This window comes from Lagopus leucura, unplaced genomic scaffold, assembly GCF_019238085.1.
Source record: "Lagopus leucura isolate 7727_CA_CO unplaced genomic scaffold, USGS_WTPT01 Super-Scaffold_100024, whole genome shotgun sequence".
NCBI lineage: Eukaryota > Metazoa > Chordata > Aves > Galliformes > Phasianidae > Lagopus > Lagopus leucura.
Window position 1 is genome coordinate 370,690 of NW_024962276.1, and position 25,700 is coordinate 396,389.

A 25,700-nucleotide genomic window follows, 5' to 3' on the forward strand; every position below is an offset into this window, starting at 1 on the left:
GGCTGGACTCAGGCTTTTGTCACACTGCTCAGAATTCCCACAATGCAGCTCAAGAGATTCATTTCTGATGCCTTTTTTCTTATCGTATCTTTTGTCATTGTCAGCGAATACCTGTTTACATTTCAATGGAATATTTACAGACAAAACAATATTGCCTATTAAGAAGAACAGGATGTGTTTGTAGAAAAATACAAGAGGAGAAATGACAGCTCTTCTCATGTAACAAATGGCACTATTTAATACTGCACAACACAGAAAACCACACAGACACACACACACACAAAAAAAAAAAAAAAAAAAAAAGGAAGGAAAGAGAAAAAAACACAACAAAAGCAGCACTTATGAGACAGACTTTGTCTATTCAGAGAAATGCTCCAACTCTGCTTTTATCTTTCAAGCTACAGAAAACAGTGACAGCTTCTCTCCAGCACTGGCTTTGCTGGGCACAGCTGCTGTCTGCAGTCGCTGCTCATGGTGCATCCCACTACCTGGCAAAAGGTGAACACGAGTTGTTGTGATCATACCTTGATCCAGTGAGCACCAATAGTCCCAGCAGTACTTCATGTGGTTAAGTGCTGTTGGGGCCATGGGAAAATGGGAAGGACAAGCTCTAGAAAAGAAGCGTTGCTCCTATGGAAGGGTTGTGTTGGCTGCTGGGTGGGACTCATTTGGGCCATTCAGGTTGAGATCTTTCCATGGATGGGTGTGCAGGAGCCAAGGGAACCGTCACAGGTAGGAGAGCTGTAGTACCCCCACATCCCACAGACACTTAGGTTTTAACTTGCTTGATTTCACCTCTCTGGGTTTGGACTCTTATCGCTCAGAGTGCAGCCAGAAGCAGCCTGTCCTGACCTCTTGTGTCCGTAAAAGCTTTTCCAGATAGCTGGACCTCTACAGGACCCGTGCAGAGTATCCCCATCACTGGCTTTACCCTCAACGATCCAGTGGCCGATTCTCAGTGCCACATTTGGTTTTGAGCACTAGATGCCCTTCTCCAAAGAGATTTAAGGTTATTTTTTAGCACTGCAACCTTTATATTCACAAATATATACTTTTTTCTATTCAGATATTAGGAAAAGTTTCTTCTCAGAAAGAGCAGTGCTGCAGTGACACAGCCGCACAGGGAACGCTGGGGTCGCTGTCCATGGAGGAGTTGTGGAGCTGTGCAGATGTGGCACTGGGGGATGTGGGCAGTGGGCATGGTGGGGTGGCCTGGGGTTCACTGGATGATAGCGGAGGTCTTCTCCATCTTGAATAATTCTATGGTTCACTGAAAGCTGGACAAACGGTTTTTGATTAAATGTCACTTCTAAACCACTGGGAACTTTCCCTCCTCTGCTTAAGTAAGAATTTCTGTGCCAGCAGCCGAACACTTGTTACCTATTCTGTTTTATCCTGCTCACCCCATTCCTCTATAAGCTCTGCTGTGCTTCTCTTGGATCTAAGGTTTTCTGCACCAGTGGTTTGGTTTCCTCGATGTCACAATGCCCTTCAGAAGGTCAGGCTTCGATGGGCTCTTGGCTCTAAGTAGTAGGTAAATAAATTCACTGTTTGAAATGCAGGAACAATCAGTCTTTGGCACGTGAAGACCAAAACTTAGGTATGAATTTGTACCTGAATTGAGTTCTTAACCTGAGTTAAGCTTGTTAACCTTCAGGAATGGTGGTTCACTTGGAGTTTATGTATACTGGAGTTTACAAATTGAAAATATTTTAATACATAATATGTATTTTAATATATAAACGTGTCTCTACAATAAAAATGGGTGCTGAAAGGGCTTGCAAGAAAATCAGAGGCGTACCAAACAGGGGAAGAGAGAGACCTGAGAGCAACTTCACAGTGTCTACAGTGGGGCTGTGAGATAGAAGAGGACAAATTCTTTATCAGGGTCTGTTGTGACAGGATAAGGGGAATGGCTTCCAATTAAAATAGGGGAGATTTAAATTGGGTGCAAGGAAGAAGATTTGTACAATAGGGGCAGTGGGGAACTGGCTGAGGCAGCGACGCCCCATCCCTGCAGACAGCCAAGGTCTGGCTGAGGGCTCTGAGCACTGATGGAGCTGTGGGTGTCCCTGTGCCTGCAGGGAGTGGGACCTGATGGCCTTTAAAGGTCCCTTCTATCCCAAATGATTCCATGATTCTATGTTCTTTTTTGCTTTTAAGACGGAAACTAAAGAATATAAGATTTTTCTTTTTGCGTCTGTGGGTTACTTAACTATAAAGATCGGGTTGTTTTCAAGAGTCCAAAAGAGAAGAACTCTGAAACTATGCACTCAGAACAGAGAGGAGAACTGACAGAGGACCTCTTGTGATTGAGATAGGCTAACTAATCAATAACAAATGCTCCAGTTCCCCATACATCCTGAATGCTCTGCTGAATGGACAGAAGCTGGCAGGCTATCCAGTTTCCTCTTGAAGCTCAACAGATGGCATCAGAACACTGCAACGCCTAGATGGGGGTGGGCAGCTGAAAGCCCTGGGTAACAGAGGTGGACCTGGGCTGTGATGCAGGACACATCCAGTGTCACACCTGCAAAGGACAGGTGACTCAGCCACATTCTGCATCTAAAATGAAATTTTAGAGGAGGAAAAAAGGTTTTGCACTTTCAGTTCCTGCAAACCTAACCTTCACCAGTGTATACATGTGTTTGATTTAACATAATGTATGTTTGTTTGCAGTTTTCTTCCTTGTATTTTTATTTATTTTGGCTTTGTAAGGTCTGTGTAAATATTTGAAGAGTAGGAAGGATTGGGTTCTTAATCTTGTGGGATTTACTTAGTTGATCATCCATAACAAGTTCCTCTTGAGTGTCGTCTCCTCACAATAGCTGATCTCCATAATGACAATAAATAACAGTGATGAAGTGGGGAAGGGTTTATTCTGGACAGTAACTGATTTCTGATCAAACAGAACAGCATAAATTCCTGGTACAGAATGAAGGACACTGTGCAGGGCTGATCTGGACTGACTCTCTTCAGAAGGAGGAACTGGAAATTCTGTCTGCTTGGATGCACTTCTGGCAGTGCTGACAAAGTGTCTGATTATTTAACTGCCAGTGTGATGAGCAAGGGTCAGCAATGACTGCTGAAGAAACTGTGCCAAGCCAGTCAGGGCAGGAGGAGAAAGAAGAAGGTGCTGCAGGTGAGTTCTAGTTGACCCTGCTTCCAGTTATTCTTGTAAGCAAGTATCAAAAACCTGATCTAGAAGAAAATACATCCTGGTGGATGCAGAACTACCTAAATATCCTGTTATTCAGACATAAATTATCCCTGGACTCTCTCAAACACTGCGGAGTCCACTAATGTCTAATCTTGTGTGGATCAGAGCGAGTTGGGTACAGTCATAGGAGAGGAAAATGTCAACAAAGCAGATGTGTGGTGTTGTTTGCCACAGAGGCGGTGGATGCCCCATCCTCAGAGAAACCTGAGGTCAGGGAATGTGGCTCTGAGCCCTGATCAGCTGGAGGTGTTGGGATAGATGGCCTTTAGGGTCCATTCCAACTCAAACAGTTTGATGATTTTGTGATTCTATGATTCTAAGATTCTCCTCCAACTTCTGTCAGCAGTTTGTAGTTCTAGAATACCTGCCCATATACCATATACCATGGTGTCATGGTGCTTAACGCATTTTGCAATGTTATCACTCCTGTTAATGTGCCTGACCACTCTCTGGACTAATCCTTTCCTCAAAGGCTTCACAGTTATTTGAAAATTGCTTTACTTTTGTCTACTTCAGACCCTGTATTTGGCAATTCCATTTTATGGCTTTAGGCTTTTTACCATCCGAAATTTTGTGCCCCTTGATCTATTGGCAGGCAGAGTTTATTACTCCACAGTAACATGCTTGCACTCACCCATCTCTTCTATCTGATCTTGAGCTGATATTATCAAGAGATTAAAGATGAATGCAGTATAGAAATACTGTCTGATGATGGTTCTTTCTTGTCTTTCATAATACTTATTTCCAATTGACAATCTTTTGGTCAAGTCAGATGAGTTTGCAGTTATTCCTCATTCCCCAGTAGAATGCAGAGATGATCCACAGTGCAGCAGAAGTAGGGATTTCACATCCCCTATTGGTTTGAACAGCCTGTAGGTGCTGCTCCTACACCGAAGAAGACTGTGGGTAGATTGCTGGAGGAAGAGCAGGGACAGGAATGTACCCCTCTTTTTAGCACTGGGCTTTGCTTTCAGCTCTTCATGGCTGATAAGGGGTGTTAAAGTGCATGCAAACTCTAAGTCAGTACTTAATCTCTCTTCTGGTAAATTGATGGGCTTCTCTAAGGGCTTGTTTGGTTACTTAAACTGAACTCAAACCACAGTTCTCTTTTGTGTGGCAGTTATACCAGGCACAAGGACATGTGTAGCACTTTTTTCCCGTTGCAGTCATCAGCTCTGTCTTTTGGAACAATCTTGACTGCTGTTCAAAGAGGTAAATTCCTTCTCACCTTCCTGTCCGCCCATGGAAGCGCAGCCCTGCCTCCCCCTGCTCCATCTTGGTCTGTGCAACTGCTCTGTTCTTTGTCCAGTCTTTGCCACCCACAATGAGCAGCACTGATTTTATTCTCATTTCCAAATCACTGGTGATCTGACTCCTTTTAACTCCCACCGCCACCGTTTACTTTCATAAAATTCAGACGGTCCCTTTCACCTAGTAGAAAAGAGCTGTGTGCCTTTATTCTTTTTAACTGGTTTGCCAAAAAGTAAGTCAACATTTACAAAAAAAGGATGGAGAAGTGTGCAACTTTCTCAATCCAGGCAAGCCAGCCAGTAGATATTTCCTTTTGTCTCAAATTGTTCCCAAGTTCTCCCCAAGTTGGCCACTCCCAGGTCAGACCCAGCTGATTCCTGCCCTGCTGCAGATGCTATATAAGACTGGCTGCTTTCCTACTCTCACCAGTTCTGCAGAGATGGCAGGTAAGATGAGTGCTTTTTATTCCTATATCCGTAGTTAGCCTTTTGGATGTTACTGCTACTGGTATTGATGCATTCCTTGGCTGAGCACAAGGAGATGAGAGGATAGAGTAGGGCATGAAGAACCATTATTTATTCTTAATTCGTTCTCCCAGCATAGCTGAAATACACTTATTTTGAGAAGTGGGAAAAGAGAGCTCTCCTCCCTCCCCATTGCAGCAAGTTCATTAATTCTTCCTTATTTTGCCTTTTTTTCCTGTTTTAAATAGTTAAAATGTTGACAAAATGACTTTTAGGTATATATATACATATGTATAACTGCAATCTTTTAGTTAAGTATCTCCTTCCAGGGGAGCCACCTGCCATTGTATGTACGCTATGTATATCCACACATACGTGCTGGAGGGCCTGTGCTAGCACATCAGCCAATCTCTTCTGATGCTTTAGAGAATCCCTGCACATTCACTTAGAGTGAGCTGAGAATGATGTTGTGTTTCCCTCTAGGTATAAAACTGAGAACGGCTCTCCTAGGATCCCTCATCACATTCTGCTCAGTTGGGGCATCAGACTCCTCATTAAACAGTAATTTTCTGTTTCTCTCTCTGTTGCTCTTTTGCTTGAAGAGGTGTGGCTTTGGGTGGGGGGTTCGAGTCCAAGTCAGTCTGATTATTACCTCGTTACAGTTTCAATATAGAATTGTAGAATCATTAAAGTTGAAAAAGACCTCTAAGATCACCCCGTCCAACCCCAACCCATCCCATCGAGCCCACTGACCATGTCCCTCAGTGACGCATCTCCACAGTTCTCAAACACCTCCAGGGAAAAGGACTTGAATGTATTTGAAATATATCCAATATATCTGAAATTTACCCACTAGCAGTGAAGTCAGTGCCTAAGAGAATTATCTGTGTTGGGTCTCTCGAGGACATGAGTATCTTTTTATGGCAGGAAGATTGGTCACAGCCCATATATCAGGTTTCCTCTATGCACGTCCCAAGTGAATATCCCTCTTTACAGAGAAGAATACCTTGAATAAGAAAGGTGAAAGTTAACTCCCTAAAACCTCTCAAAGTCAAGAGAGTCAAGTTTGACTTGGATAAAAAACTATAATTTGGTGGTCATCTACATTTCCATGATTTTCAGAACCTCAGCAGTGGGGTGAGGTAGATGAGCGAGAGGAACATGGATAAAGGTATTAATGTAACACTACAATACAGTGGGAATGTGATGCAGAGGGACGCAGAGCTCCTTGTGCACATAGAGCATATCTCAGCTTGTTTATTTCCCCCTTTTTGAGTAGAGGGCTCAGAAGTGCTGTCGGACTCGCTCCTCCTGAGCAGCGTTAGTGAAGCCAAGCAGCAGGTGGACGCGGCGTATTCACGTGCTCGGAAGTGGTGAGTCCTTTTTTGCACGAAAGCTCCAACGTTATGAGGCAGTAAGAGAGAACCTATGAGGGCTGCTCCGAAAGTACTGCCTCCTGTTTTACGATGTTGGCCCACGATGTCAGAGGTGGATGCTGGTGGTGTGGCAGTGCAGGTTGACCTCTGGGGGAGGGTCTCTCTCTACGAATGAACAGGAACAGAAGCAACATATCCAAGATTGTCTCTGCTCATAGAATATATACTGTGACATCCTAAATGTAACATCTTATTCCGTCACTGAAAAACAATTTTTATAGCTTTTCACATAGATTAATAGGTCTCATTCTGACAAGGATATAAAGCAAACCCAAAAGGAGTCACGATGACTCATTTCCCAAAATTTTACTGAGAGAGGGAGATGTGCAAATCTGAGGAGCAGTCAGGTTGTTATAGAAGAGCACATCGTGCCTGGGGACCTGCTAGTTCCATCACATCTAACTACACCAGCCCCCCCGGGCAGAGGAGGTGTTTACAGAGTAGGCAGCCCACAATGCTCTGTTCTGTTTAGCTTACAGCAAAAACTAGGGGATGAGTTTGCCAGCCCAGTGGATTTCCTGAAGCACTTAAAGGATCCAGTAGGAAGAACCAGATCTGCAGTCCGTGCTGCCGACTACTTGGAAACTACTTTGAAGCTCCTCAAAAGAAAGCTGAAGCAGTCTGGGAGGATGAGATTCAACATTACAGGTAATGTGTTGTAGACCAAAATATCTTGCCAACAAAGGAAAAGCTATCACAGCATGTGTGTCAAAGAGCAGCTCTGCACTGACCCAGATTGCTGATTACAGAGCCCTGCCATGATCCTGATAACTGGGGAAACCCTTCCCCAGGCTGCCAGCTGGTATCAACTTGCCTGAAGGGTGCTGGGTGTGCAGGGGCTGAAAGATGCTCAGAGGCAGACCTGGACCACCTGGTGTTTCAGTCATCAGCTGTGGCACTGCGTATCTCCGCTCCTGTCTTTGATGATAATATCAAGAGAGTGTGAGTGGAATAGTAACAGGATCGCTAGAAATCAGTGGGATAAACCTGGGGCATAATGGGCTGAGCACCAGGAGACCGCACTTCCTGAGCTGATCCACTGCCGATACACAGAAGTGTTTAGGCCTCAACTTAACAGTGAAAATCCAGATGTTATACAGATGCTGTATCTCCACAGTTCTGACCCAGCTCACAGCTAGCATGTCTCTAAGTGGCCCAGTCCTCCCATGCTAGAGAACAGGAAGGATCCAGAGATTAGCAATTTCTTATCTATTTCGACGGAATGTTTCTGAGATATCAAACAAACTGAGTTCTTCAAATCCTTCCAGAGGTCTGCATGGTACACCCTGCCTTCTTCCCAATGGATTAATTACTAGAACAAAGAAAAGAACTGTCATATAACCTTGCTGATTAGAGCTAAACCCTGCCACAGCTCAGTGGTCTCTCTGGGCTCAGTGCTGTGCTGCAGTGCAGCACTTCTGTGGATGGGGCTGCATCCAACAAGCTGACGTGGACGATCTGTCAGTGTGAAAGACTTCATTAGGGCTGAGCTCTGTGGTGTCATCTGTCACTTCTAAGGCTCACCATCTATGTCTCACATCTCAAGAAAAGACCCTTTTCTTGGGGTAGGGTTTGTCCCAGCTGAAGCTGACTACACACAGGGTAAGTTTTGGGTTGAACAGCAGTTCATTAGAGAGATAAAGGCGCTTGGCTGAAGGTGTTTTAACCCACATTCTTGGCAGCTGTCTGAGGAGGGCATCACTGAATCACAGGATCATTAAGGTTGGAAAAGTCCTCCCAGATCCCCAAGTCCAACCCCAGCTCACCCCACCATTCCCATAACCTGAGTGCCACATCTCCATGATTCTGGAACACCTCCAGGGACTGTGACCATCAGCTCCCTGGGCAGCTGTGCAACTGCAGCACATACTGGACCCTCCACAGACTCTGCTTAATAGGGGTGGATTTAGCTACTAGAGCAGAGTGACTCTGGATGAGCTGATGATATGTGGCACAGAGAGAGACTCAGAGGCAGAAGTTATTCTGGGGAATTCAGGTTCCGAGTATCAGCTGGTTCACAGCATATTTTTGCATATGTGCTCTTATACCAATAAATGCCACGGAACTAATATCTGTAACAAAATTAGGATAAGTGGAGACCTCCATTTGCTAGGGCGAGTCATGACCTGAGTCAGTGTAACTACCCCTAGGATAGTCTCTGGTTAACTCTGGGCACCTAAAGACAGTGCATGAACCTTCTTCATGGATGGGTCATGAAGCTCAGTCTCTGAGCTCACTGAAACCATTGGGCATTTAAGATTTGAGAAGGAGTGTTACCTGGAGGGATTCTGTTGCTGATAAGCAGTGCAGACCTGCTCTGTGATCCCCACCAAGGCTCTCGTGCTGCTGAGAGGTGAAGTAGACAGATTCTATTAGTAACAGAATGTATTCCACAGCAAGAGCATGTTTTCTCCTGCTTTAAATTGGAGGAAGCGTGAAATAACATTAGATGCTGGTGCAGTGGGTGCTGACATTGCTAATAATACAGAAAACTTCAATCATCAGCTAAGAATGCTGAGATGATAAAATACAATTTCTTAAGAGCAGATGTCATTTTGCATCGTTTCTTTCACAGACATATTGGATAGGAAACAGAAGGAGATGATTTCCAAAGAAACTGGCTGTGGCTATCAGATTCGCTCCGTTAAATGCCCAGGGGGTGACATTTTCCGGACCATTACTGGAGAGTGCAACAACAGGTAGGACCTGTGATGTAACTGATGTTTCCTTTCTGCTTCGTACGGGCAGGAAAAAGATCTCATGTCTTGAAAACATCAGATATGAATCCATCGCTTCCATGTGCTGCTTCCCAAGAACTTCTTGGGAGTGGGGGAAGGTGAAAAGTTGAGAAAAGAAGATCTGGGAGCCATGAAATTCAGCCCCTCTCTCCACTTGAGGCCCCAGAATACTGCTTTATCTCCTCTGTGGCACAGCAGTATTAATTCCCTCAGCCATTGGGAGGCATCACACTTTGAATCTGGTGAGAGTGCTCAAACTTCACACGTCTTAGACTGAGTACACAAGCAATATTTTTAAAAGCATGTGTCTCATGGGTGCTGTGAATATCAGTATACCCCACCAAGTATGTCACACTGTGACATGGGAATATTTTTTAAGGCTCTTGCTCAACTTGAAATGCACACCATGAGATAGCACAGGTATGTTCAGCAGTTCTCTCACTGTGCATTCACACTTCAGATAAGGTCAGCGGATCATAGCATGACCTGCTGTTAGACGTCCTTCAGGTTTGAACACCCCGCAGTTCAAGAGGGATGTGCAAAAACTGGGTAGGATTCAACAGAGGATTTCCAAGATGGTCAGTGGCCTCAGGTGGACAAAAGCACAGCTCCTCTGATAGTTGGAGATGGCCATACTGTGAGACTGTGAGTTTGTGTGGAGCAGCAGCAGAAACAGATGCTACAGAGATAGAAATTCCAAATAAAATTAATACGTCATCAGGAATCTTTTCTTGCTGTTAAAAAGTTAATTTTTATCTACAGTAATTATCTCGGTATTGCTTACTTCTCAATGTTTCCTGGCTATCACCCCTGCTACTGGAGTGGGCAGACATGGACCAAAGGCTGCCAGTCATGAGGGACATGGTCAGTGGGCAATGCTGGTTGCGAGGCTGAGAGTTGGGCTGGATGATCTTAGAGGTCTTTTCAAACCTTAATGGTTCTATGATTTATCTTTACAAGCCTGTTCATTTCTGAAATAATACTGGTGTTGGCTTTTTTCTGATGTTCCAGAAAGAAACCTCATTTGGGGGTTTCCAACCAGGCATTCGCTCGCTGGCTCCCAGCAGCATATGAAGATGGAGTGTCTGTTCCCAGAGGAGCAACTGAAGGAAAGCTTTATAATGCATTTCCACTCCCACTGGTGAGAACAGTTATACTTGCCTGGATAACATTACTGATAGAATCATAGACTGGCCTGGGTTGAACTGCACCCATCAGTTTGGAACACTGGTAACATCTAGAGTGTGAAATGAATGATCCTTTTCTGTGACCTCAGGTGCAAATAATTTTCTCAAACTGAGGTATGTCTTAAGCTCAAGAGACAAAGAAAAAATGATGCAAGTACTTCACTATGGGCAAGGGCATGGGCCAAAGCATGGGCAAGATCAAAGTATTTTCCAAAGTGTGCATCCTGAGGCTGGGTGCAGGCAGCACCATCCTGCACTCAGGTATGCCAGGATTTTTGTACAAGGAGTAAGATGCTGGTGCTCTCATAGAATCATTCAAATTGGAAGGGACCATTAAAGGCCATCTGGCCCAACACCCCTGCAATGCACAGGGACACCCACAGCTCCATCAGTGCTCAGAGCCCCTTCAGCCTGACCTTGGGTGTCTGCATCGCCTCTCTGGGTAACCTGTGCCAGTGCCTCACCTCCCTTACTGCAAATATTTCTTCCTTATGTCCAACCTGAATCTCCCCTCAGCCATCTTCTCTCTTTCTGGGTATATGCACATCCCTCAGGTTGAGCTCAGGCCTGCTGTAAGGGGAGGCTTGGCTGGGTGACTATAGAGTTAAGACGGTGCTGCCAAAGGGCTAGAGGCTGCATATCACACCCGTTTAGGTCCAACTGAAGCATAATGTCATTCTATGTAATGCAATAATTAACTCTTAAGGGCTCATTTGAGACTGTCTTATCCATGGTTTCACAATGGGAGTTAGTCTGGGAGGTGAATTCCCCTTGGCACGGACAGTCACACGCATCTCAATTTTGATTTTCTGCAGGTTCGAAAAGTGTCCAATGAAATTGCTCATACAGCCAATGAGAACATTATTATTCCCTTTTAAATTATTATTATTTATTCCCTTTTAAATTTAGAATTATTGCCCTTTGAGAACACAACAAAAAGTGTTTGTGTGCTCACAAACAAGAGCATGAACATCCCCTGCTTTAGAGCTGGTAAGGTGCATCTGTACAGCAATTTCTACTCTTATTGCCCGTGAGAAGAGCCCCGTGGTGCACGAGGAGAGACTCATTTTTGTACCTTCAGCTGTTGGAGGGACTTCACCATGTCTCTCCCAGTTGCCTCCACCATTTCTGCTGAAAGCACATTCATAGATCTCTCAAAGGTGTTTATAACTTGAGGGAGCTGAGACAAATTTTCAAAACCAAACGTTCATACAAAGGAAGATTGCTAAAAGCCTTAAGGTACAAGAGGAAGACAGAGAGCAGGTTGTCATAAAATGAGATATTTACAGCTGCTTCATGAACAAGTGCAATTTAGTCCAAATTGCCCAAATCCCTTTTTCACCGTCCCTGGGGATGATCAAGAAACGTGGAGATATGGCAGTGAGGGACGTAGTGAGCAATATTGGTGCTAGGTGGGTGACTGGGTGGTCTTAGAGGTCTTTTCTGTGTCTTTTCTATGGTTCTCCAATGGTTTTGGCTAAATTGTTTGGAGAGGGAGAAAGAAAATTCTTGGTCTGTGCTGGAAATATCTGGCATGACTTGATGACTGCTAGGAAACTTAACCACAGGCTTAGGAAAACTGCTAGGAAACGTAACCAACAACACTACATATCTTATCTCCATCATACCTACATCATACCATACTCCATCATTACCTCCATCATACATATTTGATGCCCTACCATCAAAATCTGCTGTGGAAATATAAAGCAGCTGACCAGTTTCCTAAAACACTTTCATTTGTAGGTGACAAACGGGTAACGGAGAACTTGGGACTTTCTGCTCTGCACACTGTGTTCCTCTGAGAGCACAATCGCCTGGTGACAAAGCTGGGGAAGTTAAATCCTCACTGGGATGGAGAAAAGCTTTACCAGGAGAGTCGAAACATCATAGCTGCCATGACCCAGGTAGTGACCACTGCTCTTCTTAGAAATTGTTTTTCCTCCTCCAAATGCAGCAAAATTATTCCTTGAAGAACTCATGGACATTCCAATTTCTCTTTGAATTTGATGTCATTTCTGCTGTAGCTGCTGATTGTTCTACCTTTATGGTATGTTTTTCAGATAATAACATACAGAGATTATATACCACTTCTGCTTGCAGAGGAGACCAGCAGGTGGATTCCCTCGTACAGTGGTTACAACGAGAGTGTGGATCCGACGGTGTCAAATGTTTTCTCCCTGGCCTTCCGATTCGGTCACGCCTCAGTGCAGCCTTTTGTATCCCGTTTAGATGACAGCTTTCAGCCTATGGGTTCACTTTCCCATGTCCCTCTCCATCTGACATTCTGTGCATCATGGAGAATTATAATGGAAGGTAAGAACTCGGGGCCACCAGCAGTCCTGATTCGGTCCTGAAGTTGACTCTCCGGCGCAGATATGCTGGTAAGACATGCAAGCATAGACTCACAAGAATTAGCACCATTTATTTAACTGGTTTCACCACTTATAGTGCCATTCATCTTGCAAGCAGACATGTCTCCCCAAGAGGCTCAGTGGTCTCCTAGATGTGGGGTATCAGGACAGTCCTGTAGAAATGTCTCCAAATGCAGCCCAACAACGCTGGCCCTGTGCTGAACCCAGGTGAAGGAGCCCTGCCAAAAGCTGCATGTTGTAATATTCAAACCGCTGAATGCTACCCAGCACCAACTCCAACCATGAGAAGCCATTTCAGATTTTCCATCAGAACATATAATTCTGTACCTTCTTTCACACTGCCAAGTATCACTCAGTAAAAAGAGAGGCCAGTGAGAACAGTTTATATCCTTCTGTAACTGGTAGGGGTTGTCAGAGGGTAACGCATCCAATCCAACTGATGGGATAATTGCTTTCTAATGGTGGCCCTCCCTCTTCAAGACTCTAAAGGGAGTCGCAGGATCCAGCTTTTAGACAGTTAATGTCTTCAGGCAAGAATCTTCCCAAGAAAGATGGTTGTCTCTTCCAAAATGAATTATTTTACTACGGAAAATATTCTGACGTATACAAATCCACTAATTTCTGCTGTGTTTTAATGATTCTGTCTCCTTAATGGCTTTGAAAAACATACAAAAAGAGACAAAAACTGATTTCATTTTCACATTTCATTTTCTAAAACACATTTGCTAACTGGTAGGTAATTCTAAACAAAAACAAATTGCAAAACAAAACATTGGACAGAATCCCATGCATCAGTACTTGCTGGGAACTGACTGCTTGAGGAGCAGCTCTGCAGAAGAGGACTGGGAGGTCCTGGTGGGTAACAAGTGGATGTATGTATGCTGAGGGAATGGGAGAAGTAGGCAGTATAGTTGCTAAGGAGAAGCCTCATCAACTGGGTTTTGCAGATTTGTACATATGTGCGTTCATATGTTTGAATGGAAATGTGAGTCTAGGTGAACACACTGCTCAGAGTAGAAAAAACATCTAACACAGCACCGCTCCATCTGCTGGAAAGGGACCACCAAAGCTGGAACTTGGCAAAAAGTCTCTTTTTGGTTTGCAATGAGTGCAGGTGGCATCGATCCGCTGATACGCGGCATGGTGGTGGATCGTGCAAAACTGATGAAACAGAATCAAATGCTCGTTGAGGAGCTGCAGAACCACCTTTTTGAGCAAACAGAGATCATGGGTCTGGATCTAGCAGCTCTGAACTTGCAGCGGGGAAGAGACCATGGACTTCCAGGTAAGGAGACTCAGGCCCTGTCCTGTGGGCAATGCTCCGTTTCCTTTGCTGGTCATAGCAGTTCTGTGAATGTACGCCCATGGGGAAAAAATGGTACTTTGATTTGAGATGGCAGTCAGATTCAGAGAAGAGCTCTTTATGTTGTAAAGATCTTTCTCTGGGGGATTTACAAAGAGTTTAAGAAGGGCTTGGGAGGCAAATGTGATATTTGGAAAATTTATTAGAGATGGGTAGAAGCAATGGTGTACTGCAAAGAAAACAGTGAGGGGTAGAGCAGATACAGCCCCAATCAACCAAGCTCAGTTTTCACATGAGCTCTTCACATCATATGCTCTTTGCCCACCAAGAGTTGTTCCATGTCTTCAGACAATTCACAGCTCTGAACAGAAGTGGCATGTGCCCTCAGTGGTGATTGGCTCCACATGCTGCAGAGAAATGGGTGTTTTGGGGGTAAACACAACCACGAGGCACTATTTGCTAGGATTTTAATCCTGGAAATGTTGCCTCCCAAAAATGTAAGAGCAGATCCAGTCATGCTCAGCACCAGGTGGTTTGAATTGGCAGATTATGCTGAACAATGCAGAAGACCCAAAATATTCGTTTAGTGTATGCATTCCTTAAAAAGCACTTAAAAACTAACTCTAACCCCAAACCTCAGCGTACCCCTAGAACTAACCCAGGCCCTAGCGGCAATACTAACCCTAATCCTAAATTCCAATCTTAAACCTAGTGAAAACCCTAACTGTGATCCTAAAACAAACCCATACCCTAAACCATCTCCCCAGCGCAACCCAGAAACACTAACCCTAGCCCAACCAAAACCCTAACCCTGCAGCAAATCACAGCCCTAAACCTAACCCAACCCAACTATACCCAAACCGAACCCTAACTGCAACTCTAACCCTTAATCCTAACTCTGACCCTAACACTAAAAACCTTAACACTGACATAGCATTTGTTGTAACTGTTTCTATCCAGCTATGAATGTCTTCCAGAACCTTTAGTACCGTAGGAAGATGCTGCTGAGGGCTGTGGGGTCTGTTTGGCTCTTACTGTAGGCAGACAGGTGGACGGCAGGGGCTCTGAGCAGCTTCTGTCCCTGTTGTTGCAGGTTACAACGCCTGGAGGCGCTTCTGTGGGCTCTCCCAGCCTCAAACAGTGGATGAGCTCTCTGAGGTGCTGGGCAATAGTGAACTGGCCAAGAAGTTCATGGTCCTGTATGGGACACCGGACAATATTGACCTCTGGATTGGGGCAATTGCAGAGCCCTTCATTCCCCGGGGCAGAGTTGGGCCCCTCCTGGCCTGCATCATTGGCACCCAGTTCAGGAACTTGCGTGATGGGGACAGGTAGGTGGCTCTGAGAGCATGCCATTCCCACCCCACCTCCCACGTGTCACTGAGTGCTTGCAGCAGGGCTCACGCTTTGGTTTTAGCCTTGGTTGCCAAAGGGCTCTTTCTTAACAGCTGATTTGTAGAGACACACGTGGCTGAGGAATGCCAGCTCCAGCCCAAGGGTGATCTGCACTAGTCTCTGCCTGAGGTGAGATTTGCTCTCAGGGTGCTAAAGGGAAGGATCAGTCCCTGTGTCCCAGTGATAAAGTTAAAGAGGCAGCTGAGCGTGGCAGAATCCAGACTTCTTTCCAAAGAGTAGTGCTTACTGTCTGATGCATGAAGGTGGATCTGAGCAGAGATTCACCTGGGCCAGGTGTCTATTTTGGGAAACAGCCATCACTAAACACTTCAAGAATACTGTAAGTTGCTTCTGAAAATATTGTTGCAGGTTCTGGTGGGAGAACCCAGGAGTTTTCACTCCGCAGCAGTTGGAAGAACTGACAAAAATCTCAGTGCCAAGAGTGATCTGCGACAACACCCGTATCAAAAAGCTACCCAGGGACATGTTCAGGGCCAGCAGCCCTGGGAACTTTGTTGATTGCCATGAGATTGACGTGCTTGATCTCTCAGCCTGGAAAGATGAGCCTGAGAGGGGCAGCAAAGGTACGTAGGAGATTTCCCTCATTCGAATGCTCTCCAGGAAAGAATATAAAAGAATTAAGAAAGAAATAAAGGAATCAAGGTCATCGGGGTGATCCTACCCCCAGGCACACTGTGACCATCCCTTCAGCCCCACTCGTCTGAGTGATCAGTGCTGTCAGCCTGATCTCCTTGCAGTCCATCCCTTAGAAGGTAACTCTTCTATCAACCAGATGGAAAATCCCAGACAATCCACCCTGTCCAAGTCCCTATGTCCTTCCCTCAGCAATGTATTCCAAGCCAGGTAATCTATTCCAGCCAGAGTCTTCCTTCACGGCAAAGATGTCCATGAAGAAATCAATCAGGATTACTCAATCCACTTTAATCTTCTACTCTGCTAGACTAAGTCTCTGCTTTCCCCTTGCCTTTCCTAAAGCTTTGCAGTATTTTGAGGAGTATCTAGAGCTATTTTGACAGTGCATGGCCTGACACAACAGTAGTCTAACACACACAGCCATGATTATGATACAGGATGGTACAAGAGTGCCTTTATATAAAGAACAGACAATTACATGTCTCCAACTACATGTACTTCGGCATAAGCTCTTCCAGCTGGAAATGGATATGAAGAAAACAGAATCTTGCAGAAGACAGAGCAGGAGTTTTTCCTTATAGCAACCCACATATAGATTATCATGTTGTCGTCCTGCACAGAGCACAGATATCTCCACGCAGTTCCCATGGTCAGTTTCATTCACAGTATGTGAGAGGAATACCAGTATGTAAGAAAGACACTGGGCGTAAGGGCTGAATTGTGGTGACTGCTTTGGAAACCTAAAGGTGTCACTTCCCTTCCCTCTGAGCAGCAGCTTCCTGACTTGTTTATGAACTTCATCTTATGGTCAGTGAGACACGTTGAGCCGCTTCCTGTGACCTTTTTATCACCAGGCTGGGAGGAAGCTGAGTTGCCTTTGCATAACCTGCCAGCAGTGAAATTGCAGGGCACTGAAAACCAACAGCTCAGAGTGAAACTTCCTCAAGCACCATGAGTTTGTCCCGAAAAGCACAATTCCAAAGGGCCTTCAGGTTCCAGGTCACTGGAGGTACTTTTTGACCACAGTGTCCCAGAGGTGAAACAAGACACAGGTGAACCAGGCTATCTGCCATGATGTTCCTATTGGCCTATTGCTATGTTAAGCTATGCAGTGACATGGAAATATGGAGAGAAGTAGATGCCCAACAAACACTTTGTGATGCTCAGTAGCCCTTTCTGCTTCATGGGCAGTTTCTAATCCTGCTCTTGCAACCAGTGCTGGAAACTCCCAATGATGGCACCCCATTGCTTTTTGGAACCTGCTGCCCATATGTCCTGCTGAGCCAACTGCAGCTGATGGAGGCTCTGGCACCTGCTTCCAGAGAGGAGCTCAGGACTGACTCTACTGCTGTTTTTGCTCTGCTGTGATGGGATTATCCCACGGATGTGTAAAACAGTGCAATCCTTCATGCAGAGCAGAGATGTTTGGCCATCTCTTGCCCTAAAACTTGTCAGGGTTTTACAAGACTGGGTTAGGTGCTCTGTGTTTTTAGGAATGTTAAAGGCACAGCCATTTTTCTACACCCCGTCATAAAGGGGTGGCAAATCTGGAAGCCAAAGCGCTTGCATAAAACAGGTTTCAAATGTTGTCCTTGATTATAATCTCTTAATTGCAGTTTATTACATGCTGATTTAGCCTTCTAAATCAAATTCCTTATTCTTTGCCGCACTCAGAGTTTAGCAAGTTCACGTAATCTCTATTGCAACACCCATCACGTCCTTCTTCCTTTGCACAAAAGCATAGTTCTGGGGGCTGCTTCCAGTTCACAGTGAGATTTCAGTCTCTGAAGACACTGGAGAATTCAGCTGCATTTTGAAGCACAGAGACAGCTCTGCTGGGCATTAATAAAATTCTTAATTGCGCTCACTGACTTTTGGCATCCATTCTGGCACGTCAGACATCTGTCCCAAAACTTAAGAGAGCTGCTGTCTATTCCAGGCCATGGCCACCAAAGTTAGCCATACACAAACACAAACCACTTTTCCTTTTTAATCACAGTACAGCCCATGGTTTAAAGAAGCTCAGTACCTGAAACTCAAGCTTTTAAAGTGTGTTTATTTTATATCTTATTCGTGCTCTATTCTCCCTTGCCTGCAACAGAAATTGTGTTGAGGACATAGAGAAGACAGGGAAAAACCAGGAAGCTTCCAGAAACCAGGAGCTGTGGCTCCCATTGCGGATGAGGATAAAAAAAAAACGTTGCGTAAAAAAATCATTTTCAGGGCAAGACAAGGACTTCAAGTGATGCATTTCTGCAGTTTGCCTCTAAATCCTGTGGGCACATTCCCTTTGTGCTTTCAAGATCTGACCAACCATGGAATACAAAGCCTCCCTTTGCCTAAAAGGAGGGCCAAGGGACTTTCTAACAAGACAACCAACTCCTCAGGCAGGATGGCCACAGGCTCTGGGATAAATGCCTCCATCTTGTTGGCTTTTAAGGTGATTAAGCACACAACAATGGTCACAGAAAAGATTCACCTTGTCCTGGGGTCCAAGATGGAGAGAAGCTCTCAGGGTTAAGATTACAAACTATTGTCCAGTTGTCCATTGAGTGTCCATCCATAGAGCTCAGGAAGCACAGTTCTCAGAAAGGAAGTTGACCACCATTTTACCACTTAAACGTTTTTCTTCTTCTGGGGACTTTTTTCTTTGACACGGTCCACCACGACATCCTTGTCTCCAAATTGGAAAGGTATGGACTGGATGGGTGGACTGTTCAATGGATGAGGAACTGGTTGTGAGTTGCGCTGGGATCAGAGCTCTTTATGATCTCCATCAGTGATATTAACAGTGGGACTGAGTGCACCCTGAGCAGTTAGCAGATCACACCAAGCTGTGTGGTGTGGTCAGTGTGCCTCAGGGACAGGATGCCATCCAGAGAGACCTGGTCAGAATGAGCGGTGGGAACCCGCACCTGGGTCATGGCAACCCCTGCTATCAGTATAAGCTGTGGGGTGTAAGGATGGAGCACAGCTCTGCCAAAAAGATCTGGGGGTACCGGTGGGTGGCAGCTGGGCACGAGCAGTGTGCCCTCACAGCCCAGAAAGCCAACCGTCCCCTGGCTGTACCCAGAGCAGTGTGGCCAGCAGGGCAGGGAGGGGATCTGCTCCTCTGCTCTGTGCTGTGACCTCACCTGGAGCACCGCGTCCAGATGGGGAGTGCTCAGCACAGGAGAGACATGGAGCTGTTGGAGTGCATCCAGAGGAGAGCCAGAAAAATGATCCCAGGGATGGAACACATCCCTGCAAGGACAGGCTGAGAGCTGGGGCTGTGCAGCAAGGAGAGGAAAACGCTGTGGGGAGGGCTAAGGGCGGCCTTCAGTATCTAAAGGGGCTGTAAGAAAGGGGACAGAGTCTTTAGCAGGGGTTGTTGTGACAGGACAAGAGGAGAAATTTAGATTGGATACAAGGAGAAAAGTTTGTACAATAAGGGCGGTGAGGCACTGGCACAGGTTGCCCAGAGGTTTGGTGGGTGCCCCATCCCTGCAGACAGCCAAGGTCAGGCTGGAGAGGTTCTGAGCACTGATGGAGCTGTGGGTGTTGGCTTCAAGAGTCCCTTTCAAATCAAATGATTCCATGCTTTTGCCTGTCACTGTCAGGCTTGCAGGCTTTGTGTTTTCTGCTTCTGGGCCTTTTTGTGGTTGTGGGATCATTCATGGGAATCCCCATTTGTCATTCCTGATATCCTCTGATAGGCACTCATCATGGAGTCACGGACCTGCTCAGTGAGCTTGGGAACATCATCTGAGCTCAGACCAACTGTCTCCACTGCTGGTAAGATCTGGATGGTGCTCGTCCCTGGAAGAGCAAGACAGGAGGGTCAGGGAAGGGGAGTGTTGTAAGTGTTGCATACAAGATAAAGCAGAGCAACCGGTGCAAGCCAAGGAACAAGACAGAAATAGGTGCAAGACATTATTTCACACACCAACAGCTGTGTAGCAACCCAGATGCACATAGCAAAAACCCAAACCAGACTTTCCCTGTCCATAGAGACCACCATGCACAAATGTCTGACTACATCCAATGCAAAAAAACAAAAACAAAAACAAAAACAAACCAACATGTGGAATGGTGGAAAGAACTCATCCATCATATGGTAGCCCTAGACCTCAGAGTCTGTCTGAGCAAAGAGAATGAGAGGTCTGTAGCACAATGCATGCAAACTGGTCATGCTCTGATCTATGTGTACTGAATTCAGCAGAGTTCTTTCTTTTAGAAATGGGATGAGAGAAACCATTCCAGAAATCCTTGGTTTGCTGAGATATATCATACCTCTTTCAGGAGGCACGGACTGTTGCAAACAGAAAAATTAAACTAGGGAGTTTTCCTCACACTCTTCTGTTCCTGTACCCAGGGGCCCTTGTTCTGGCCAGCGGAGACAAGATGCCACCTGCCAGATACCTCAACATCTGGGGGGCGCCTGCATTGCTTTTCAACACCTTTGCATGCCTTTACATGTATGCTAGGAAATAAGATCCAGAAGTGTTGCTGGCAGAGCCTTGCAAAGGTGGTGGACTGAAGCATGCAGAAGAGCTTCCCAAAAGAGGAGGGCATAAACCCACGCCACACATTAAACATCTGGAACCCCTGCTCGTGCTCCCATCAAACTGCCAGCGGGGGAATGCTTCCAGGACTGAAAGGTTCCTGCATGGCCAGCAGGGGACAGAATAGGCCCAGTGAGAGAAAGTTGAGTAGAAACAGATAATGGAGTGTTTGACTGTCTTGGAGATGTCTGCCTTCAGGGAAGTGACTGCAGAGGTTCAAATGATGACAGGAATGAGAATTTCAGCTGCAAGTCCTGCTCCTAGGATAAAGCATGTGCTGGCCTAAGGGAGGATAGGAAGTTGCAGAAGCCCATTTTGGATTGGGATCAGGGAAGAAAGGGGCAGAACAAAGTGGGCTGTTTTTCTCTGTAGGAAAATGAAAGACTTTTTTTCTACCTTTTCTCTCTGAAGCCCAAGATTCTGCCCCCACATAAGCACATGGTTATCTCCCACCGACATCAGGGCTCCTCCGAGGCCATGCAAGCACCCAGCCTTAGGTGATCCTCACCTGATGTGAATCTCTTCTCCTTCTGGCTGTAGAAGCTGTTGTAGGAAGAGATCACTACAGGAACAATGGGGATCTGTGGGGAAGCAGTCAGCAGTGAGTGAATCTATCAATCGCCCTGTACCACCTGCAGGTATGGATGGGTGGGTGCTCAGTCCAAAGGGAAGTGAGGGACCAGGTTGTTGGTGGCCCAACTGCATCCCAAAGGGCAGGAGGAAGGCGGCTCTCACCTGGGCTCTCACGGCCAGCTGGAAGGCCCCACGTTTGAAGGGCAGCATGGAGCCACTGTGATTGCGAGTTCCTTCAGGGAAGATCAAGACATGGAACTGCAGGAGGGGAGAAGACACTGAGATGGAGGCATCTCCAGTTGCTATTCTAAATCACTGCACAGACATGGAATCATAGAATCATTAAGATTGGAAAAGACTCCTAAGATCATCCATTCCAACTGTCCACCAACACTGCCCACTAAACCACAAACGTAAGTACCTCATCTACATGTTTCTTGAACACTTCCAGGGATGGTGACTCCACCACATATTCTCCTGGGACTGATCAGTTTGCTCCTGACTATGCAGAGGCGTTCACTTCCCCTGCCTCAAGCACTTTCTGGGCCCAAAGCACAGCTAACCCACCAGAGGTTCTGCTCAGTGCACAGTCCAAAGAACTGGATCACCTTCCATCCACATCAAGATTAACATTTTCCAGTGCCTCCTGCTCTCCACAAGAAGTCTCGTCCACTCACGTTATCTTTGCGCATGGCGTGTGCCACCTCTGTCAAGATAGCAATGGACTCTTCCTTCCTCTTACGGTCAATGAAAATTATGCCTGAAAGCCAGCATGCGAGGCCAAAAGTGCCCATGTACAGTATTTCCTTCTTTGCAATGGGCACACAGCGATCTGGTAATATCTGCATCATCACTGGAGGGGAAGAACAAGGACAGAAAAAGTTTTCGTCTACATGGAGGTTCCCTCCAGCCCTCTGCTCTGGGGAACGTCATGCTTGCAGCTCCCACCCCATGACAAGATGTTGGAAAAGGGACTTTGGGCATCTGTAGACCAACCTCCCACTCAGAGCTTTTGCCAACACTGAATAACTGTGACACCACTGTGGTCTGCTGGTGTTCTCATCCCAGTTCTATCGGGAAGGGTGAGTGAAGTTTCCTTAGCACTGCTATGCTCTCCTGCCTCAGAACACACCCAGGGCTTGGGGCTAAGTGGGAAGGACTTCCTAGCAGCCTGTGCTATTAGGGATTTCATAACTATGTAGCAAGGAGGAGAAGGCAGGATGGGGCTCCCCACATACCCATAATGTCCAGTGAGTTCTGGTGATTCAACACGAGCACACAAGGCTTCTTAGTGCTGAGGTTCTCCTCGCCCTTCACCGCTATCTTGATACCAAGGAAATATTTGGCTGAAAGAATCGCCACACGCAGAATCCTGGAAAAGGGGAACAGATGTGAGCTAAAGAGAAACTAAAATTGAGCAAAGGAACAAAACACCGATCTTCCAGACCAGCCCACCTCACAGACTTCTCCTGAGAAGCAGCTTGTTTGTCCATAGTCCCAGATTTGACTTCTCTGTCTAGGAGAAAAGCAACTACAATGGCTCTTCAGCTGCCACTGGAGAAAACAAATGCAGCTGGCAGGTTTTCTTTGGGATAGGTTAGACCAATGGCCTAGCAACTCCAAATCCCACAGTCATGTGGATCAGCTGAATACCAGCCCATATGTATTTGAATATAATGCCCAAATTCATAGTACACCTGTTTGTACTCTACTCCACTGTAAACTTGCTGAGCTGTGTGTATGGGCTGCAGCAAACCTGCCATGCACCTGACACCCCTATTACCCAAATAGTGGGAAGAGAGGTGATTTTGCCACTGGAGGACAGGTAGACATTGAAAAAATAAAAAAAAGTCAGGCACAAAAGTCAAGAACTGAAGAAAATTTCTTAAGGTGAAAAACTGAGGTTCAGAGAGGAGAGAGAATTGGGACCTTGCTCTGCAGCTTACACCTTCTGGCGGAGTGAATCCTGCCTCTGTACTGTCTCAGGAGGCCACAAAGGGCTGGGCTGTTGTGTGGCAGAGCTGACCCCAGCTCCCACCTAACCCACCTCCCCAAATGTGCACTGCTGCTGTGCATTCCAGCGTGCAACTAATTTCTCCCCACTGCAGCACAGCTCCCAGGACCCTCCCATGCAAAGTGCAAGCTTCTTCCATCAATGCCCACAGCACAAAGAGGTCACAGCCAACTTACTTCATATTTTCGCAGCTGCGGCCACGAGGAAGAGCAATGATAATAACCAGAAAGCTGATGGTGAAGATCCACACCTGGTAGAAGGTCATCGTGCAGAAGTATCTGAATGTAGGATACAGCCAGCAAAGGATTAGAACTGCAATGAGCAGGAAAGTAAATGGGTAGTGAAGAAGCAATAGCTCCATCCTTCAGCCCAGGGTCAACCAGAGGAGCGTTGCACAGTGCAGTCAATGAGCAACTGCCACCCGATGTTGTGGAGCAGAGTTTAGATTCTTCTGATCATTATGTGTAGGTGGTGCAATGATGGAATGAGACTCAGGAGAGACGCTTCTGCAAGGCTGGAGCTCGTAGTGAATATAACCGCAGAAAGCAGGTTTAGCAAGGGAGCTGCAGAGCTGCTGTGTGTGGGAGCTGGCTGGCAAGCAGAGGCAAACATGCAATAGCAAGGCTCTGTAATGTGGAGGGTGCGTACGTGGCTGTGGGCTGGCTGAACACCGTATGCTTGGGGACACAGCCCTCCTTTAGGATGGATATTAGGAAAAACTTATCTGAAAGAATGGTGATGCAGAGGCACAGTTGCCCAGGGAGGCGGTGGGGTCATTGTCCATAGGGGTGTTCCAGAGCCCTGGGGAGGTGGCAGTGAGGGAGCTGGGCAGTGGGCAGCATTGGTTGTAGGTGGGCAGTTGGACTGGATGATCTGAGAGGTCTTTTCCAACCTCAATGATTCTGTGATTTTGTGATTCTATAGGGCAGGAGTCCTCTGTCACAAGCGTGCTTCTGTGTCAAGCTCTGTGCATGAGAACTGTGAGCTGACTGCAAGAGGTCCTGGAAACCAGAAATCGGTATTATGGAAAAAAGTAAGAGAAAAGCAGTGATCACAGCTGACAGCCCCTGCCCCACACATATGGGCATTAGAGGCACTGTGCTCAGCAATTGGACATTCTCAGCTGGAGTGGGAAAAGTGACAAAAAATGACACGTGTCTAGACAGTGAGATAAACAAAGTGACATTTCCATGGCCAGAGGCAGGCGTGTCTTCAGACAGCATCTCCATATGTGAAGAGGTAAATCAGGGTATTGCAAGTAGAACCTGAGAGTGTGCTGACAGTGTTTCAGCTCCTAAAGAGTGAGCGTGAAAAGGATCTGTGCAATGGGACTGAAGAATAAAATGAACAATGGTAAATTCCAAACAGTACCGAGATCTACAGATTCTCAAAGGACCTTCAGGGGACCCATAAAACCATAGCAGATGTCACCAAAGCCTAAAGAACAAAATCAAACCCCTGAGAACAGTAAAATGGAGAAGCAGCAACTCACAAAGAGAGGAAAGGCATAACAGCGAGGCACTGGTTGTGCTCCTTGTTCCCTGGGCTTACCCAGCAATCTTGCTTTTCATGGGAAAACTGGAGATAAGTGACTGCTCAAGGATTTTTGGTAACCACAGGAGAGGCAGCCAAAGCAAAGCATTTCAGCCACAGCCTCCTCACTGCTCTGTTTGCTGTTGCAGAGTTGGGCACCCAGGACACAATTACGTACCTAATGCCTATTAACTTTGCCCCGTCCCGTACTAACCCTACCCAGATCAGTGATGGTCTTTCACACTTTGCTGGAGACTGATTTGATGAGCAGTTTTTCCATCCTGATCTACTAGGAGACAGGTTCCTGTGATGTAATGCCTGTGAAAGGGACCAGTCTCAAAAACATGCCAGATATGCAAGAGTGTGCAAGGCTGCTGGGTGTACGAGGCATTCAGCAGTTGGTAATGTCGCTTACGAGTATGGGAAAATGCAAGATGTAATAAAAGTGATGCCATTCCTAACTCACAGTGAAGGGATAATCAGTTCACTTTGCACTCCAAACCCACTGATACTGAAATCCTCTGGTATAATTTTATTCTGTTGCAAGGATCTGCTGGATCAAGACCCATCACACTCCCATTCCAGAAGGTCTTGCATAACCTTCCACGTGTTTTCAGAAATGACAGCTCTAATGAAGCTCCTGACCTTCAGACTAAACATACCTGTGTTCAGCTGACTCCCATTTCCCCCTGGGTCTTTGAAACCTCTTCAGAGAAATTTAAACTCATCTTACGTAGGGGGTGGGGGGTCTTGATTGTACTAAGAGCTTTCATCAAGAAGCTTCATCAAGAGCTTTCATCAAGAAGACTCTGACTCACAACTCTGCTAAGCCAAACCCTGGTCAGAAGATGATGTCTAATGTAATGCAAAAAGATTAAGAAAATTAACTTGTTCACAGCAAGCACATGGAATCATAGAATCACAGAATCATTAAGGTGGGAAAAGACCTCTAAGGTCATCCAGTCCAACCATCCACCAGCACAGCCCACCGACTGTGTCCCTAAGTACTACAT

At 46.0% G+C, this 25,700-nt stretch overlaps 2 protein-coding genes across 2 annotated transcripts; one reads left to right on the forward strand and one right to left on the reverse strand.

Moving 5' to 3' along the window:
• Nucleotides 1-3,078: 3,078 nt before the first annotated feature.
• Nucleotides 3,079-15,988, forward strand: LPO (lactoperoxidase). Its single transcript, XM_042879932.1, is given in 8 exon segments — nucleotides 3,079-3,142; nucleotides 6,215-6,308; nucleotides 6,844-7,019; nucleotides 12,043-12,203; nucleotides 12,360-12,612; nucleotides 13,786-13,956; nucleotides 15,068-15,305; nucleotides 15,739-15,988. Coding segments are annotated over 8 exon segments (1,380 nt in total). The 3' UTR covers nucleotides 15,962-15,988.
• A 3,684-nt stretch (nucleotides 15,989-19,672) lies between these two features.
• Nucleotides 19,673-23,515, reverse strand: LOC122184807 (1-acyl-sn-glycerol-3-phosphate acyltransferase alpha-like). The gene is made up of 6 exons (XM_042880042.1): nucleotides 23,331-23,515; nucleotides 22,379-22,512; nucleotides 21,818-21,993; nucleotides 21,303-21,398; nucleotides 21,076-21,148; nucleotides 19,673-19,821 (listed from the first exon to the last, which is right to left on the reverse strand). The coding sequence occupies exons 1-6, from the start codon at nucleotides 23,513-23,515 to the stop codon at nucleotides 19,673-19,675; spliced, it is 813 nt and encodes a 270-aa protein (XP_042735976.1).
• Between the last annotated feature and the right edge of the window lie 2,185 nt (nucleotides 23,516-25,700).